Here is a 19,734-nt window from a genome sequence, read left to right on the forward strand (position 1 = left end):
AAGGCAGACGCTACATTATTCCAATTTTCTCTATTTACATTTGTTTGTTTTCTTTATCATACTGGCCCTCCTGCTGTGAAGTATCAGTAAAATGTCAGTGCTCAGACACACCAGCACCATTCAGTTGTGGGAACTGTGAAAAAGTGACAGGCATCAGTATTTTTAAGTTACCAATTTGAAATTTCACTTTATATTCTGATAGGATAGGATATATGTTTGTTTAGCTATACAAGGTAACGGCCAAGTACTGCAGTTTTAATGGTTATGGAAATGCATTAATTTTTTTTAAATTTTGTTTTGGGGCACAATTCTCTTAGAAGGGAATTTTTAAAATGAAGCAGAGTGAGAAGACAGGGTATCTGATCCTATGTCAAACTTAGGCCAACTTCCTGGGACATTTACTAGTCCACGATTTAAAAAAAAGAGTGTTATTTAAACTTCCTTGTCAACATGAGCAGGAAGTTTCCTGTGCAAATACGAATGTAAAATCCATCCAGAGGTTGATCATAGTTACTGTGTGCACCATATATATGAGAATAACCATAAAAACACCTGAATTACTGGTCATGGTAATGGGGGGGAGGGAGGGAGGGAGGGAGGGAGGGAGGGAGGGAGGGAAGAGTCGAGAGCATCATTTACATAAGAGGAATGCTTTCATTTAGCCCTAGGAGCCTAAATCCAGTAGAAGCACGAATTCCAGAACAGTTAAGTCTAAACAGAAAAATTCAATGGCACTGGTTCAAGTCTGGACCACGGCGGGTCCAGTAAGTAACACATCTGGACAAAAAAAGCCACTTCCTGATGAACAACTGTCCACATCATGACTTGGCCAGTTAGCAGTCTCAGCAGGGGAAGCAAAGATGGAACGACTAATGATGACTGAAATACATTCTTAGCCCTAAAAGGATTCTTCCAAAAGATATACTCCTATCGAAGGAACAAGGTGGAGGAAGCTGGTGCTGGTACTGCCACTGCTCTGCTGAACTTATTCTAAAACAGAGGACTGATTTCAAGAGCTGTCAAATCTGAAACCTTTTAAGAGTGCTAATTTTAATAATTAAATTCTTTTCATCAGAAACCCTGAAAAAAATCCACCTACTATGCAATCAGCTTTACTACAAATGGAAATAATGCGATCATAAGTCGTTTCTGAACCAAAAAATTTTTTTATTCTATTATTTGGAAAGCTTAAATCTCTTCAAGTAAGTCGGTTTAATATCTTCTTACAGTTCTGCCACTGTAGATTCTGATCCAGCAATAGGGATTTCAATAAAGCTTTCTCAAATATCTTTTTAACAAAAAGAACTAAACTGTTCCTATGTCTCAGTTCGCATGCACATAGCTGAATAATATCGCTAAAACTTTAGACTAGTTTTAGCAAAATCTGCTATTTACAACACAATAGGACAAGTTGTTCAACGTACAACCCATACCTTCCCTGCATAATGAATAATGCAGAAGTCAGCCTTGTCCTTTAGCTGCCGTGGTTTTTGGAATTTGGAGTGGGTTCCTTGTTCTTGGACCAATTTTTCCACAAATGTCTTGTCAGTAGCTTTAGGGAACCAACATTCTTCATCCAGCAAAGCCAGTACACCAGGTGGGTTTGCCTAATAAAATAAACGGTGCATTTAAACAAGAATTTTCTCAATATGTGGTTTCATATTTTTTAATTAAGATTTTTAAAAATCTTATACACCAACCCATCACATTCCAGGGGAAAAAAAAAAAAAAAGTTTCTGGAGTGAAAGTGTGAAGTTTGAGAATTCATTTGCTCAAGTCCCATTTTATTTAAATACACTTCACCAATGACAAACATAAGAGAGCCCTGTAATGAGTTTGAGGAAGTTCATTCCATTTTAGACCATGTACCTGTACTGTATATCCTGAAAAACATCCTCAGTTCTACAGTAATTTCATACTTTTTTGGGTACAACAGTAGAGTTACAAAACTCAAATGCTTGTCAATAAAACCCTTACGTGAGCTGCAAAGTTCTACCTAGCTATCTAAGGATTTTATACATTCTCCCCCTTAGCACAGTATCTGAATACTTCACAATGTTTAGCATATTTATCCTCAACATCCATATGAGGCAGAGAAAAACTATTATTTTCATTTTACAGGTGGGGATTGGTTTGAGGGCATCAGTTATCTTTTCCAGGGGAAACAGATTCCTACATACAAGTCTTAGGGAAAAAAAACAAACTAACAGTAGAGGAACTGATTTATAAAGATTTACACTTTAAAACAATTAATTGTGAATTTGCAAGTCTCCACATTTTATAAGATATGGCTATCTGAGATCATTCTATGACGACATGTGCCCATGCAAATTCATTTACAGAAAGACTGAGGAGGTACCAATGTTTGGCTCTTAAAACCCGCTAAACAGAAGTAGTCTTAGGATATTTCATGCTAAATATTTTGTATAGTGAAAACATGCACATTTCTTCCCGCAGACTTTATGGCAGGCAAAGCTCTTTATTCCAAGGAGACAGAATCTGGATCCTCTTTCTGGATCTGCACATTCAAAGTGAAGAGCTTTGCTAAGATTTCTCTCCCCACAAACTAACTTTTAAAGAAAGAACTGGTTTGCTGCTCTGGATACAAGTATAGCATTACATGCAGAAATAGTGTATTAAATGTGTGAAAGAATATACCTTCACAACAATTATAATTACAGCTCAAATTTGGGGGGAAAAAATATAAGAAAACTGACAGATGAAAGTGCTGGTCATAACCATTATTATGCCACCGATTTTTTTTATTATTATTTATTTATTTATTTATTTTTTGGTGCGTCTGTCATAGCCTGCAAAACTGGGTTCTGGGGCAAAAGAAATATTTTCTTAAACTGAGGGGAGGAACCCCTTAGCTCTGTTTTGCATTTCCTGTAAGGATGATACTACAGAGATGTTACATAATGATGCCGTAACTCAAAACAAGCATATGTTGTGACATCTTAATTATCTGTCCTACAGAGGACTTCAGGATAAACTTCAGCCCAGATCTGGGGGGATGGAGTGGGGAAGTGGGAATAGCCACTCAAGATTGGTGCTCTTTTCCTGGACTCTTAAGCTGCTCCTCATGCTATCTGTAGTTGATCGGAGTGGTCTACTTTGCCCAATCTCTGGGAACCAGACAGGATCCTTTAGCCAAGTGCCGTGAGAAAAGAGTTTCCCAAAGGCTACAGTCTTAGAAGACCCACTCAAACACAAGGCAGATTTATAGGGTGAAATTCTGGTCCCACTGAAGTTGATGGGAATTTTACCATTGACTTCAAAAGGGGCAAGGATTTCACCCTAAATCTTCAAGAGCTTTCTGGTTGAGCCACCACATTAAGCACCCATAATACCATCACATGGTTAGGCTTGAAGATGAGAGCAATGAGGACTTGGTTGGCATTGGAAACAACATAAATAGTAGGTCAAAGTATTTAGTCCCATACGACTAAAACAGTGCACTATGTGTATGCAGATATGGACACAGGTTTACTCCAGTGGGCACAGGCTATTTAGACTAAAATTAATATAAAAATAATGGGATTCAGTCCTCAGTGGTCACATTCAAATTAATCCAGTTCCTGGGACTGTTCCACAAGAGGGTCTGTACCTGGTCCAGAAACCCACAAGATATGAAAGACAAACTTACAGGCCTTTCTATTAAATCAATGCAGGGTTGCAGATCCAGTCCAAAATCAATGAAGTTCCATTCTATGCCCTCCCGCTGGTACTCTTCTTGTTCCAGGATAAACATGGTGTGGTTGAACAATTGCTGCAACTTCTCATTGGTGTAGTTGATACAAAGTTGCTCAAAAGAGTTCAGCTGCAAAATATTTAGTGAGTTAGAAGAATAACTCAATGGCAGAATTTATAATCTTATAAAATGTCATCTGTTACATTTGCAAGTAGTATTTGTAGGGCAAATTTCTGATTTTATTAAGGGATAGTTTCCTAACATCCAATAAATGATAGATACGATTTGGTCTGAAATTAGTATATAAAACATGAGTTCAATTCACCCACAAGATGTTATTCTTATCTGTAGTACACTCTAAACTGCTATATTACAGGAGAAATCCACAACTGCAGAATAAATGGTTATGCATGGGTGTGTAACTCAGATTAGAATAGAGACAGAATTTAAAGCTATAAATTAGTTTCCCATAACTGGCTCTTTAGCATACCTCAAAGATTTCAAATCCAGCGATATCCAGAATGCCAATGAAAGAAGCTCCCTGTCGTTTGGTCCTATCCAGAGCTTTATTAATGCGGTGAACAAGCCAGCGGAAGAGGCGTTCATAAGTGGCTTTTGCCAAGGCTTCCACTGCAAAGTCTGCCTGAAAATCAAAACATATTAAACATTTACTTATTCTCGAGGAGTCATCAAAAGAACAAGGAGATGGAGGTTATCACAGATAACGGCTAAGGGAACTGAGCAAGTTTAATGCAGTTAATACCATGGAGGAAAGAATACTACTGAGGAAAGAAAACAAACAAACAAACAAGCAGAAATACTACATGATTTGATTAAAAATAAAGTTTAACCCTATTGTCAACAAAAATTAAGACTGCTTTTCTACATTTGCTATGTCAAACGACAGAATCAAGATCAGCTGAAGGCCAAGGAAAGGAAAGAAGTTCTTACTTTCTATACAGTCTTGTTTTTTGCCATGCAAGAAAATACAAAACACAAGATGTTTTGTAAGATGCAACAAAGAACAGAGATTTAAACAGGAACTAGCATCAACACAGTTTACTGACCGCAGCCGAAAAGTTACTTTGGATGAATTGGAGCTTCATTTTATTTTTATACATCAGAACTTACTTGTTCTTTGGTTTGGGCTTTCTGAACGTAGTCTCTGCCAACTTTAATGCGTGGCGTAAGTATAGCTCGAGTAAATTCCATTACATTCATTCCCAGTAGATGGCAGAGTTTCTGTGCAACTGAGGTTGAAAGTAATAAAGTTATTCACTTAAATACCCCAAACTCTCCAGACTAGCCAGAACATTAATGAAACAAGCCCTTGAGAACTTGTATCAATAGCTGTTTCAACGATTTTTAACAACTACTCAATATAGAAATCAGAAGTAGCACTCAACCTTGTGAAAAATAAACCTATTATTACAACTAGCGTCTATAAGCAATCCCAGAACCTGCGATAATACATATAAACACATTAGTGAATCCCTGTTAATTTAGTACAGCAAATACCAGGTTAGTTCAGGAAATTGCTAGGAAGCATTGGAGCTGAATATGTTGGTTTCGATAAAAGCTCGTTCATTCTTTTGATATAATATGCCAGATGCCAATAAGGGTATGTCTACACTGTAGCTAGGGAAGTGCATCTAAGTTTGGGGAGACAGACATGCTGGACTACAAGCCTGCCCAGACCCCCTCGGCATACACTTTGGTGGCTAGCCCAAGCTGCCACTCACGCTACCCTTGGCTACCCTGCTATTTTTAGTGCACTAGCTCAAGCAGAGCTAGCATGCTGTAGTGTAGACATATGGCTGCTTAGAGAAACTGCTGTGCTGCAGTGCAGGCAAGTATGCCAATGCATTGCTATGGGATTTCAGTCCTAGGCCACATCACAGCAGTCACTGAAACAATGTCCGAGTGCTTTCACCTAAAGCAACTGGTACAAGAATGCTGGAAGCAGAATATCAAACTGAATGGCCCACTGACCTTTCCTGGTTTGGCAACACCTACATTATTTCTACTTTATTTTCTTTCAATGTCAATCCTCTTTCCTACACATATTTTCTATTAATAGGTTGGGTGTTTTTTGTGACTTAAGATTTCTAAAAATGAATCTGACACACATTAGCTATTCTTAGCCCTGGGGCTAAGTGTTTTTCTCAAGTGTGCCAGCTTCTAAGCTTTCTCAGAAGGACATCTAGCAAATGAATATTTTAGTCCCTCTCATCTTTTCAATATGATGATTTGGCATCCCCTCGACTTAGTCTTTTAAAAAGAAAGGGGAACCCTCTTTCAGGGGCAATCTAGTACTGAAGATATTATTTCCCAGCCCCAAAGCTCCGGATTCTGTGCTTGATCATGTACTCCATGTGGGTTCAGTATGCAGTCAGTGAAACAATGGTAACATCAAAAATTCAGCATTATGCTTTCACTCTACTGTAACACAGGAGGAAATGGACTTGGAGTACAACATATTAAACAATCGTTAGAAAACACAAATGTGGGTATCTAGAGCTAGACACCCATGAGTCCATATTTACACATTTTAAGGACGAGTCTTGCTCTCCCAAGACTGAGTAGCCACAACTCCCTTTGGCTTGATATTTTTATGGCATGAAAGTCACTCAAACTTAAATACCAATTTAATTTCATTTTTATTTTAAAGAGAAGATTTATTGTTTCAAAATCCTCCCTGCCAATATCTCAAGTGTCAAGTTCGTCTATTCTCTCTCTCTCTCTCATGTATCCATGGATTTCCCTAAGCAAAGGAACAGCTACAGTCACCAGTAATTTGCATCTTACAGCATGTTCGTCTGGTATCTGTGGAAAGGGTGGCTTATTAAAAAAAAAAAAAAAAAAAAAGTTAGACTTTCACCCTCCCGCACTTATTTCTCTTTTGACATTACTCAGATACCAAGGCCTGGTCCACACTAACCCCCCACTTCGAACTAAGGTACGCAAATTCAGCTACGTTATCGAAGTACCTTAGTTCGAACTTACCGCGGGTCCAGACGCTGCAAGCAGGCTCCCCCGTCGATGCCACGTACTCCTCTCGCTGAGCTGGAGTACCGGCGTCGACGGCAAGCACTTCCGGGATCAATCCGGGATCGATTTATCGCGTCTAGACAAGACGCGATAAATCGATCCCAGAAGATCGATCGCTTACATCCGGACCGTATAGACGTACCCCAAGAGTTAGCAGAAGCATTATCCATCTCTAGAAGTCTACATGTACTGTCCACTTTGCAGGGATGTTCTTGCCATTTTTTCCCCCTTCCCCCCCAAAAATACCTAAAGTTTGCTTTTTTAGTTGTCTTCAGGTATGGTATTTTATTATAAGCTAGACAACATGAGGAGTAACACTGAGCTAGCACTAGAATCACATGGACAGTTTGGATTCTGAAGAGAGGTTAATCTCAATGTTTTAGAGGATTTGGGTTACATTTCTGAAAGGATGTATGTATTGACACTTCTAGTGACATGCAAGGAAGAAGCTGTAGCTGTAAGCTTGATTAATAGATTTTTGACAATTGACAGGACTGTTCTACCATATTTTCAGCCTGATTCACCCCGAGAGAGAAGGAAATGTAACCAGTGGGGGGTTAAAACATACCCACAGAACTTGTCCTGAGCAATCTACTTCCTAAAGAAAATGAACTTTCATTTTCCTCTTCAGTCTTATTTCAAGAATTCTCTTAATCCTTTAATATTCCTCTAAGGGGGGGTGGGGGGGTGTTTTTAAAATCCCCTGCAACCTCAAAGGACCCATTCCTTTCAGCTGAACAGGTTTAGACGGGACAACTCCTCCTCTCTGAAGCCAGTATGTACTGTTCCTCTTCGAGGAAAAAAAGGTGCTTCGAATTTAATTGTGGGGTTCCTGTTCAGTGACCCTCAGTATATCCTGATAAAATTTGCTCTGTATTGAATTGCAAATGCTGCAAACTCATACTGTTCTCTTTCCATCTCCTGCATCATCACCAGAGTACCTACCAAAGTAGTCCCATAGTCATAGGGCATGGCTACACTTGCAAGTTAAAGCGTATTAAAGCAGCCCAGTGCACTCTAACTCATGATGCGTCCACACTTGCAAGGCACATAGAACACTCTGACTCCGCGCCTAGAGTGCTCCTGGTACTCCACCTCGGCGAGTGGAATAATGTTTCATGCGCCCCTGCTGGAGCTCCACGGCACCAGTGTGGACGCCCTAGTCTGTTAATGCGCTCTGATTGGCCTCCAGAAGTGTCCCACAATGCCTGTTCTAGCCACTGGTCATCAGTTTGAACTCTACTGCCCTGCCCTCAGGTGACCAACCCGTCAGACCTGCCCTTTAAATTCTCTGGGAATTTTGAAAATCTCCTTCCTGTTTGCTCAGCAAGGCGTGGAGTGCTCTCAGCGATTCTTTCCAGGTGACCATGCCTCCATGCGATCCCCAGTATGGAGCAATTGCGAGGTGCTGGACCTCATCAGTGTTTGGGGGGAAGCAAGCTGTCCAGTCCCCGCTGAACTCCAGCCATAGGAATTGTGATACCTTCAGGCAGGTATCAAGGGACATGATGGAAAGGGGCCATGACCGGGATGCACTGCAGTGCAGGGTTAAAGTGAAGGGGCTGCGGAATGCCTATTGCAAAGCCCGCGAGACAAACCGCTGCCCCGGTGCTGCCCCCACGACCTGCCGTTTCTACAAAGAGCTGGATGCGATACTTGGGGGCGACCCCCACTTCCACTCCAAGTACCACCATGGACACTTCAGAGCCCAGTTCAGCAAGGCAGGAGGAGGAGGAGCAAAGCAGGAGCAAGGGTGCTGAGGTGGAGGAAGACATCCCGGAATCCGTAGATGCATGCAGCCAGGAGCTGTTCTCAAGCCAAGAGGAAGGTAGCCAGTCGCGGTGGCCAGTGCTTGGGGAAGGACAAAACACCAGAGGAGGTTCCCGGTAAGTGGCTTTTATTTTGGGAAGGAAGTTATTCAGTGTGGGCTCTTGGGGCAAGGACGGTTAGGGCTGCATGCATGCCTAGATGCAGAATAGGGCATTGATGTGCTCTCTCACATCGCGGTAATTGGCTCAGTGATCTCTTCAAAGGTCTCAGCCAGAACTTGGGCAATGCGCTTGAGCAGGTTTCTTGGGAGAGCCACTGTGGTCCTTGTCCCAGTCTAATGTGTCCGCACCACTGTGCCGTGAGGGGCAGGGAGACCATTGCTGCACACAGGCAAGCTACAAATGGGCCAGGGCGGATGCTGCATTATAGTAGAAGACCCTCCCCTGGTTCCCAGGTCACCCTCCGCAGTGAGATATCTTCCAGGACAAATTCCTGTGGAAAATGTGGGGACAGTGTTCAGTATAGGGGCCCCCTGCAGCTGTTGGCTCTCCCCAAGGCACAGAAACCTAAAGGACGGTACAGCCATGAAACAATCAGTCCCTGTGCTTACTCACCATCTTGGGGCTCCCATGGGTTATGTGCACTCGCTTTGGGACGGGCAAATTATGCTATTGTGTAGACCGTGCTTGCCCTCCTTAAGTACGGGGGGAATCATTGCTCTGCCTGGTGTGAAAATGCTGCCTCTGTTAAGTGTTGCATTTTGCCTTTACAGATGCAACCTTGAGATCTCAGCCGTCCATGTTATCACCGGCCGAGAGACTGCAAAGAATCAGGAAGAGGCCACGAAGAAGCAAAGACGACATGCTGCATGAAGTAATGCAGCAGTCACTTAACTCCTGCACTTTTAGATTCTCGTTGAGAGAAAGTGAAAGGAGGATCCACCAGCAGAATGCGGATTCCCGGCACAAAAGCACGGAGCTCCGACAGCAAAGCACGGATCGGCTGATAAGCATCATGGAGCGCCAAGCGGACTTGATCCAGGCCCTTGTAGGCATGCAGGTGGAGCCCCCCCCGCAGCCCTTGTCCCAAAACTCTTTTCCTTGTGCCCCCATGTCACCTCCAACCCACTTTCCCCAACATCCGGGTTCTTATCGCCATCAGCTGCCCCCAACACCTGTAGCTTCATCACCCAGCCCTGAAAACTACGACCCTTACCCACTGCACTCAATCCCCATCACCAGGCAGTATAGCCATCCTGAAGTGCAGCACCCATTGCACAGCACTCCAGACAGGACATATGCAAACCTGTGATTGTACCGTTCCCCACCCCACCCCCTTGCCCTTTCTGTTTCCCAAGCAGTTGTGTCTCTTTTCAACAAATGAAATTTCTTTTCAATAAATGGATTTTTTGGCTTTGAAAACATTCTTTATTATTGCATAAAGTAAAAGATACCTTAGGCCCAGGAAAGCAACAGGCACTGCAAGTCAGTGTGGCAAACACAGATTCCTATTAATATTGGAACCACTGCACTTCACGCCCGTGCAGGGCAACAGACATTACTGGTGGCTTTCAGCCTCAAATTGCTCCCTCAAGGTATCACTAATCCTTGCAGCCCGATGCTGGGCCCCTCTAATAGCCCTGCTCTCTGGCTGTTCAAATTCAGCCTCCAGGTGTTGAACCTCCGAGGTCCATGCCTGAGTGAAGCTTTCACCCTTCCCTTCCCAATTGTTATGGAGGGTACAGCACGCAGATATAACCGCAGGGATGCTGTCTTCGGCCATGTCCAGCTTCCCATACCGAGCACGCCAGCGGCCCTTTAAATGGCCAAAAGCACACTCCACAGTCATTCTGCACCAGCTCAGCCTGTTGTTGAACCTCTCCTTGGTGCTGTCAAGGCTCCCTGTGTAGGGTTTCATGAGCCACAGCATTAAAGGGTAAGCAGGGTCTCCAAGGATCACAATGGGCATTTCGACTTCACCTACGGTGATCTTCTGGTCTGGGAAAAAAAGTCCCGGCTTGCAGCTTCCTGAACAGGCTGGTGTTCCAAAAGATGTGTGCGTCATGCACCTTTCCGGGCCAGCCTGTGTTAATGTCAATGAAACGCCCACGGTGATCCACAAGTGCCTGGAGAACCATAGAGAAATACTCCTTCTGATTAACGTACTCGGAGGCTAGGTGGGCTGGTGCCAGAATTGGAATATGCATCCCATCTATCGCCCCTCCGCAGTTAAGGAAACCCATTTGTGCAAAGCCAGCCACAATGTCATACACGTTACCCAGAGCCCCAGTTCTTCTGGGCAGGATGCGATTAATGGCCCTGCAAACTTGCATCAGCACGCTTCCAACGATATACTTTCCCACTCCAAACTAGTTAGCAACCGATCGGTAGCTGTCTGGAATTGCCAGCTTCCAGACTGCAATAGCCACCCGCTTCTCCACCATCCGGGTAGCTCTCAATCTCGTGTCCTTGCACCGTAGGGTGGGGGAAAGCTCACACACACTCCCATGAAAGTGGCTTCTCATCGGAAAGTTCTGCAGCCACAGCTTGTCATCCCAGACTTGCATGATGATGTGATCCCACCACTCAGTGCTCGTTTCCCAAACCCAAAAGCGGCGTTCCATGGTGGTGAGCATGTCAGTGAATGCCACAAGCAATCTTGTGTCATATGTGTTACTCGAGTTGATATCGTCGTCAGAGTTCTCCCTGTCAGTTTGGATCTTAAGGAATAACTCGACTGCCCAACGTGATGTGCTGGCGAGACTCGTCAGCATATTCCTCAGCAGTTCGGTCTCCATTCCCACAGATCGAAAGGGAAGACAGAACACGCAGCACAAAAACCATTGAAAGATGGCGCCAAATGTGGACAGAAGTAGAGGGATTCCTGGGATGCGAACCGATGCATCACGGGGCATTGGGACAGTACCCAGAATGCCCTGCACCCCCCGACCCCTTCCCACAAGCCACAGCGCCAGAATGGGAAGATGTGCTCTGTGGGATAGCTGCCCATAATGCACTGCTCCCAATCCTCTGCAAGTGCCGCAAATGTGGCCATGCCAGTGCGCTTGCAGCTGTCAGTGTGGACAGACTGCAGCGCTTTCCCTATTCGCTCTCCGAAGGCTGGTTTAACTCATAGCGCTCTACATCTGCAAGTGTAGCCATGCCCATAGATTGTGCAGCACACTGAAAGCAGAGGTAACCGATTGTACCCAAATAAAAGGTTCTGCTGGAAGATCCACATGAAGGAACAGAATCTTTCTTGACTTTACAGACCCGGTACAGCTATGTGTCACTAAAGCAAACAGCTATGACCAGTTTTACAGGATACAGTCACTGTTCAGAACAGACCTGCATTCTCAGTTGGCTGGAGAAGTCTGTCAACCAATGCAATCAATTTTTTCACCTCCAGGAACTGACGCTTTTCAGGACTTCAAGCCTCTGCTAGCACATAGAGCAAAAGGATGGGACTAAGTTAAAGCTTGGGTCACCCACATAGCAGTGTCTAGCACAAGTCATTGGACCACCAAGTTATTAGACTCGTTTATTAAAGAGGGACAGTACACAGGACTTTTCTCCAGTTTCTGAAAACTGCAAAATAATTGAGCTTTTTGCCACCGGGGGGAGGGGGGGGGGGGGGAGAGGAAATGTGCACTGTATTGGGGAGCACAAGAGTGGATATTGGTCTTGCTCACCATCCCCCTACTTGAAAACTTCCTGCTTTGTCCAAGAGCAAAACATGGCCTTTCAGGTTTTGAATCTTATCTACTAAGTGTCCCTCTCATGGAGCTAGGCATATTATGATTCTGTTTTACCTGTGAAATATTTGAGATGCTGCATAGAAAGGCAGGTGCATCTCTAGGGGTAATTTATGATAGTTTTATATGTTGCAGCTGCTTACGGATGGTTTTCATTGGCTGTTTAATAGTCACCAATAGATTATAAAAATACAAGCTAAATACAATTAATGTAGAACTGCCACATTTTTATTGTGCATAACTATATATAGAGACACAAGAACAACTTTGTTCTGTAGTGGAGACCTGATTAATGTACACTAGAAATAGATAATTTGATGCCCAAATTAAAATAACATCTGTGTCTTAAAATTTTCCCTTATAACTGTCAAATTGTCATCAAATCTACAAAGCATTGTTTTAATCCCCAAGTTCTGAGGATGTATTTGTCTCAGTACAGTTCACTACAGCTCTAACAACTCAGAGGTTATTAGGCTTCCTGAACCAAAAAAGGCTGTTAAGTTTCAGTATAACTATGTTCCTCAGGGGTGTGAAAAATCCACCAGTTAAAACAGACCTAACCCCCAGTGTAGACAGCATTAAGTCAAGAGGAGAACTACCACCTCTATGGGAGGTGGAGTACCTACACCAATGGTGGGAGAACCCCTGAAGCACTTCAGCTGCAGCATTTTAAGTGTAGACAAGCCCTAAGAGACCATCTTGATGTTTCTGGATAGGATTTTATTGCTTTAAGTCATTGCATTATACGTCAATCATTAATATTCTTCATATAAAGCTTCATTTGTTCTTCAGAGCCTATGAAGTCCTCAGCAAATTTCATAGCTCTCCCACTTCCACTTTCTCTCTCAAAGAATGTTAGGGCACTAAATATAAAAATTGATAAAAAGCAAGGAAAATGAGCAACAGCAGCAAGATGCTCAAGCTATGAAACAAATTTTAAATCTGAGCCAGCCTTTCTGCAACATTTGTTTAATCATTTAACACTTTTGATATCCAGAAAGTGGAGAGGTGATACAAAATTAATTGAAGATACTGCTAGTATGGATGTAAGAAGTGCCCATCTATAATCACAAAACACAACACATCATGACTTATGCAAGAAGCCCATAAGTTGCTTCTGTGACTTACATAGAATATCAGGGTTGGAAGGTACCTCAGGAGGTCATCTAGTCCAACCCCCTGCTCAAAGCAGGACCAATCCCCAACTAAATCCCCAAATTGCCCCCTCAAGGATTGAACTCACAACCCTGGGTTTAGCAGGCCAATGCTCAAACCACTGAGCTATCCCTCCCGCCCTTGCTAACTGTTTTATAGAAATCAAAGCCAATTTTTAGATATGAAAACAGCCAACACTTTGCAGTTAACCAAAGTTGAGTTCTAAACTACTGTAAAGATGTTACTTTCTAAGAGAGGATTCAGAATGACAGAACACTGGGTAAACTAGAAGTCTGAAAATTCTTAGAAGTACCTAAGGGACTGTCTCCATTTTTAAGCACGTCTACCAAATAATGACTGCACTCTGAAGTATTAAAATGAAAAAAAATCATAGTCACACTACCCTGTCATTTCAGAACTAAGTGTCTAAATACAGTGTTTCTTAAATTCAGCCACTTCACTAAGGAAGTTGTGCTTCGCTCCAGGATTCTTTTCATTGGCAATGTAATGACTATCAAGAACCAAAGAAAATACACTGATTTAAGCACACCTTCTCCCCCCCCCCCCCCCCCCAATATTTAAGTCTTTGCTGAGAAGCAATTAATGAGGTTACAGCTGAAATGTTTGTTCAAAGTTTAGGAGCAGTATAAACAGCTTCAATAATTTATGGAATTCTGTAGACAGAAGTTTTAATGTCTGTGTGGAAGAGAGTATAAGATAGGGAGAGTTTTAATAGTTCCATGCTGGCTGATACTGTTACAAATTATGGCCTCTCTCTGGCAGAGAACTTTATAGAGGAAGTTCAGGGAGAAAAAAAAAAAGGGGGGGGGGGGGAACAGACTTTCTAACTTTATAATTTGTTCATCAGATATCCAGTAATCAGAAAACCACAACTAAGGTCATTAAAGGCCACACAATGTGACCAATTTACCTGTATTTTCTGGCATGGAGGCCTGATCAGTGTTTCTTTCCTTCTTGAAAGAAATGTTACCAAATTGTAGTACTGACGACACCACCTTCAGCATTGCTGTGTTAACAGAAAGATACAAATATTTTTCTTGTCAAATGTGTCTCAATAAAATTCATCCCCTCTCCAATCTTAGGCATGCATTCAAACTCAGTTCAAAAAGGAATTATTTATAATTATTATTGCATTATGTAGCACAGTCTTTCTTGCTTCTAGGTCAATTTTAGCTTAAAAATCAGAAGACTGCTTTAAGTTTTTGAAGTGGTGCAATGTTTGCCACAGGCTTTCAATGCATCAAAACTCCATTATATTTAAGTTTGGTTGTGAACATTTGTTTCATTTAATTTTTGTAATTTTACAATTTTTTTTTTTTTTTAAAACATAAAAAGCAAGTACACTACAGAAACCAAAAAGACTCAACTTACACAAGATTTCCTCATGAGAAAAGCCCATGATGTGCATGGCTTCCATAGTCTCCTGAAAGTTATCCTTGTCTTGCTGCCCAGGAATGGGGATATAGCCATTAGACAAAAATCTGTAATTGTTAAATCCTTCAAGCAGCAAGTCAGCTGTAGTGGAGGGAAAAAAGTAAAAGCTTTGTGCACAAATCTAATATTTAAAAAAAAAAAAAAACCAACCCCTAACAAATAAATGGACTACCAGTTATATCAGCATTTAAATAAACTGGATTACAAGCAGTTACCCCAAGTCTTCTGTAACTCTAGAAATATGAGTTAAGTGCTGAACCCAGCTTAAGAACATAAGAATGGCCATACTGGGTCAGACCAAAGGTCCATCCAGCCCAGCTTCCCACAATCTTTAATATAAAAAGGCCCAGTTACCAACAGCTTCAAGTTGGTTTTGTAAACAACTGAATGGATTAGCTCCTTGCACTGGGCATGAACTGGACACTGTTCTGCATAGGGATTACTGTTGCAATCCTCTAGAGCAGTGGTTGTAGTGTGTGTTTGTTTGTGTTTGGGGGTTACTTGCTGTGTGCTGAGCTTGTGTTTGGTTGTTTGGTTGTTTGAGGGACCGTGTGCTCTGGCTGGCAGTTGGAGGCAGGTTTGAAAGCTCGAAGCCTCTGCTAATTGGCTGAGCCTTAATCAGTGGGCGGGGCATTCACTCAGGCCAGGGCTTTATAAAGCCGCGCACAAGCGACCAGGGGCTGCTAACAGGGAGTTTCGCAAGGGAGTTTGGGAAGGGAGTGGGAGTCCCTCGCCAGCCGTAACCCCATCCCCGTGGCCCCCCCCTAAAACCTATAAACCAAACCACATTCCAAAACTCCCTTCTGTAAACCACCCTTTCACTAACTAGGATACAATGCAGGCAGAAGCCCAGCAGCAGAGTGGGGGCTATCCAGTTTATTGCACCGACTGTTGCATGTATGATTACCTGCCCTGTGGGCAGGTGGCGTATGTGTGCAGTCGGTGCAAGGAGCTCCTGGCCCTCAGAGACCATGTACGGACTTTGGAGGCCAGGGTGGCGGAACTGGAGGAGCTGAGAGAGGCAGAGAGGTATGTTGATGAGGCTTTCCGGGACACTGTAGAATTGTCCCACCTCCGCTTAGACAGCACCTGTGCTGTTAAGGAGGAAGAAGGGCCCAGGGAAGTAGAGCAGTCAATGGGAGCAGAGGGAAACTTTCCCGTAGTTGGGACCCTCCTTCCAGATGGTTCTGGGGTTGCCTCTCGCACTGAGGTTGCCTCTCCGGGGGAGGGAACTCCAGTTTCTAGGAAAAGGCAGGTGTTAGTAATGGGAGATTCGATTATTAGAAATGTAGATAGCTGGGTCTGTGATGACCGGGAGAACCGTATGGTGACTTGCCTGCCTGGTGCGAAGGTTGCGGATCTCTCGAGGCATCTAGATAGACTTATGTGTAGTACTGGGGAGGAGCCGGTGGTCGTGGTACATGTAGGTACCAATGACATAGGGAAGGGTAGGAGAGATGTCCTGGAAGCCAAATTTAGGCTGCTAGGGAAGAGACTGAAATCCAGGACCTCTATGGTGGCATTTTCAGAAATGCTCCCAGTTCCACGCGCAGGGCCAGGTAGGCAGGCAGAGCTTCAGAGTCTCAATGCGTGGATGAGACGATGGTGTAGAGAGGAGGGGTTCACGTTCATTAGGAACTGGGGAAACTTCTGGGATGGGGGGAGCCTATACAGGAGAGATGGGCTCCACCTAAACCAAAGTGGAACCAGACTGCTGGCACTAAACATTAAAAAGGTTGTAGAGCAGTTTTTAAACTAGGAGATGGGGGAAAGCCGACTGCTGCAGAGGAGCGTGTGGATCGGACACAGACTTCTCTTAGGGGAGAGTCTGATGATAGAGAATCTCCAGGTTATAGTCAGGAGCAGAGGACTGAAAAGTATAATGTAAGGGCCGGATCAGATGATAAACAGCCACATAAAAAAGAATCTGGCACATCAGAAAAAGGCAGGCTAATAAACAGGGACAAGTTTTTAAAGTGCTTGTACACAAATGCCAGAAGTCTAAATAATAAGATGGGTGAACTAGAGTGCCTTGTGATAAAGGAGGATATAGATATAATAGGCATCACAGAAACCTGGTGGACTGAGAGCAATCAATGGGACACAATCATTCCGGGGTACAAAATATATCGGAAGGACAGAACAGTGCAGGGGGAGGAGTGGCACTATATGTTAAAGAAAGTGTAGATTCAAATGAAGTAAAAATCTTAAGCGATTCCACAGGTTCCATAGAGTCTCTATGGATAGAAATTTCATGCTCTAGTAAAAATATAACATTAGGGATCTATTATCGACCACCTGACCAGGACAGTAATAGTGATGATGAAATGCTAAGGGAAATTAGAGAGGCTATCAAAATTAAGAACCCAATAATAGTGGGGGATTTCAATTATCCCCATATTGACTGGGAACATTTCACTTCAGGACGAAATGCAGAGATAAAATTTCTCGATATTTAAATGACTGCTTCATGGAGCAGCTGGTACGGGAACCCACAAGGGGAGAGGCGACTCTAGATTTAATCCTGAGTGGAGCGCAGGAGCTGGTCCAAGAGGTAACTATAGCGGGACCGCTTGGAAATAGTGACCATAATACAATAGCATTCAACATCCCTGTGGTGGGAAGAACACCTCAACTGCCCAACACTGTGGCCTTTAATTTCAAAAGGGGGAACTATACAAAAATGAGGGGGTTAGTTAGACAAAAGTTAAAAGGTTCAGTGACTAAAGTGAAATCCCTGCAAGTTGCGTGGGCCCTTTTTAAAGACACCATAATAGAGGCTCAACTTCAATGTATACCCCAAATTAAGAAAAACAGTAAAAGAACTAAAAAAGAGCCACCGTGGCTTAACAACCATGTAAAAGAAGCAGTGAGAGATAAAAAGACTTCCTTTAAAAAGTGGAAGTCAAATCCTAGTGAGGCAAATAGAAAGGAGCACAAACACTGCCAACTTAAGTGCAAGAGTGTAATAAGAAAAGCCAAAGAGGAGTTTGAAGAACGGCTAGCCAAAAACTCCAAAGGTAATAACAAAATGTTTTTTAAGTACATCAGAAGCAGGAAGCCTGCTAAACAACCAGTGGGGCCCCTTGACGATGAAAATACAAAAGGAGCGCTTAAAAATGATAAAGTCATTGCGGAGAAACTAAATGGATTCTTTGCTTCAGTCTTCACGGCTGAGGATGTTAGGGAGATTCCCAAACCTGAGCTGGCTTTTGTAGGTGACAAATCTGAGGAACTGTCACAGATTGAAGTATCACTAGAGGAGGTTTTGGAATTAATTGATAAACTCAACATTAACAAGTCACCGGGACCAGATGGCATTCACCCAAGAGTTCTGAAAGAACTCAAATGTGAAGTTGCGGAACTATTAACTAAGGTTTGTAACCGGTCCTTTAAATCGGCTTCGGTACCCAATGACTGGAAGTTAGCTAATGTAACGCCAATATTTAAAAAGGGCTATAGGGGTGATCCCGGCAATTACAGACCGGTAAGTCTAACGTCGGTACCGGGCAAATTAGTTGAAACAATAGTAAAGAACAAAATTGTCAGACACATAGAAAAACATAAACTGTTGAGCAATAGTCAACATGGTTTCTGTAAAGGGAAATCGTGTCTTACTAATCTATTAGAGTTCTTTGAAGGGGTCAACAAACATGTGGACAAGGGGGATCCGGTGGACATAGTGTACTTAGATTTCCAGAAAGCCTTTGACAAGGTCCCTCACCAAAGGCTCTTACGTAAATTAAGCTGTCATGGGATAAAAGGGAAGGTCCTTTCATGGATTGAGAACTGGTTAAAGGACAGGGAACAAAGGGTAGGAATTAATGGTAAATTCTCAGAATGGAGAGGGGTAACTAGTGGTGTTCCCCAAGGGTCAGTCCTAGGACCTATCCTATTCAATTTATTCATAAATGATCTGGAGAAAGGGGTAAACAGTGAGGTGGCAAAGTTTGCAGATGATACTAAACTACTCAAGATAGTTAAGACCAAAACAGATTGTGAAGAACTTCAAAAAGATCTCACAAAACTAAGTGATTGGGCAACAAAATGGCAAATGAAATTTAATGTGGATAAATGTAAAGTAATGCACATTGGAAAAAATAACCCCAACTATACATACAACATGATGGGGGCTAATTTAGCTACAACGAGTCAGGAAAAAGATCTTGGCGTCATCGTGGATAGTTCTCTAAAGATGTCCACGCAGTGTGCAGAGGCGGTCAAAAAAGCAAACAGGATGTTAGGAATCATTAAAAAGGGGATAGAGAATAAGACTGAGAATATATTATTGCCCTTATATAAATCCATGGTTCGCCCACATCTCGAATACTGTGTACAGATGTGGTCTCCTCACCTCAAAAAAGATATTCTAGCACTAGAAAAGGTTCAGAAAAGAGCAACTAAAATGATTAAGGGTTTAGAGAGGGTCCCATATGAGGAAAGATTAAAGAGGCTAGGACTCTTCAGTTTGGAAAAGAGAAGACTAAGGGGGGACATGATAGAGGTATATAAAATCATGAGTGATGTTGAGAAAGTGGATAAGGAAAAGTTATTTACTTATTCCCATAATACAAGAACTAGGGGTCACCAAAAGAAATTAATAGGCAGCAGGTTTAAAACAAACAAAAGGAAGTTCTTCTTCACGCAGCGCACAGTCAACTTGTGGAACTCCTTACCTGAGGAGGTTGTGAAGGCTAGGACTATAACAATGTTTAAAAGGGGACTGGATAAATTCATGGTGGCTAAGTCCATAAATGGCTATTAGCCAGGATGGGTAAGAATGGTGTCCCTAGCCTCTGTTCGTCAGAGGATGGAGATGGATGGCAGGAGAGAGATCACTTGATCATTGCCTGTT

At 42.8% G+C, this 19,734-nt stretch overlaps 1 protein-coding gene across 5 annotated transcripts in view; it reads right to left on the minus strand.

Moving 5' to 3' along the window:
- MYH10 (myosin heavy chain 10) overlaps window positions 1–19,734 on the minus strand; it is a 153,228-nt gene that overhangs the window by 43,524 nt on the left and 89,970 nt on the right. For all 5 annotated transcript variants that reach the window (XM_065415571.1, XM_065415572.1, XM_065415573.1 and 2 more), the window contains 6 exons: window positions 14,817–14,960; window positions 14,356–14,451; window positions 4,826–4,944; window positions 4,185–4,337; window positions 3,650–3,823; window positions 1,434–1,607 (listed from right to left, as the gene is read on the minus strand). In XM_065415571.1, the coding sequence (XP_065271643.1) occupies window positions 1,434–1,607; window positions 3,650–3,823; window positions 4,185–4,337; window positions 4,826–4,944; window positions 14,356–14,451; window positions 14,817–14,960 (860 nt within the window). The remainder of the gene's footprint in view (window positions 1–1,433; window positions 1,608–3,649; window positions 3,824–4,184; window positions 4,338–4,825; window positions 4,945–14,355; window positions 14,452–14,816; window positions 14,961–19,734) is intronic.

This window comes from Emys orbicularis, chromosome 13 (assembly GCF_028017835.1).
Source record: "Emys orbicularis isolate rEmyOrb1 chromosome 13, rEmyOrb1.hap1, whole genome shotgun sequence".
In the NCBI taxonomy this organism is placed as follows: Eukaryota; Metazoa; Chordata; order Testudines; family Emydidae; genus Emys; species Emys orbicularis.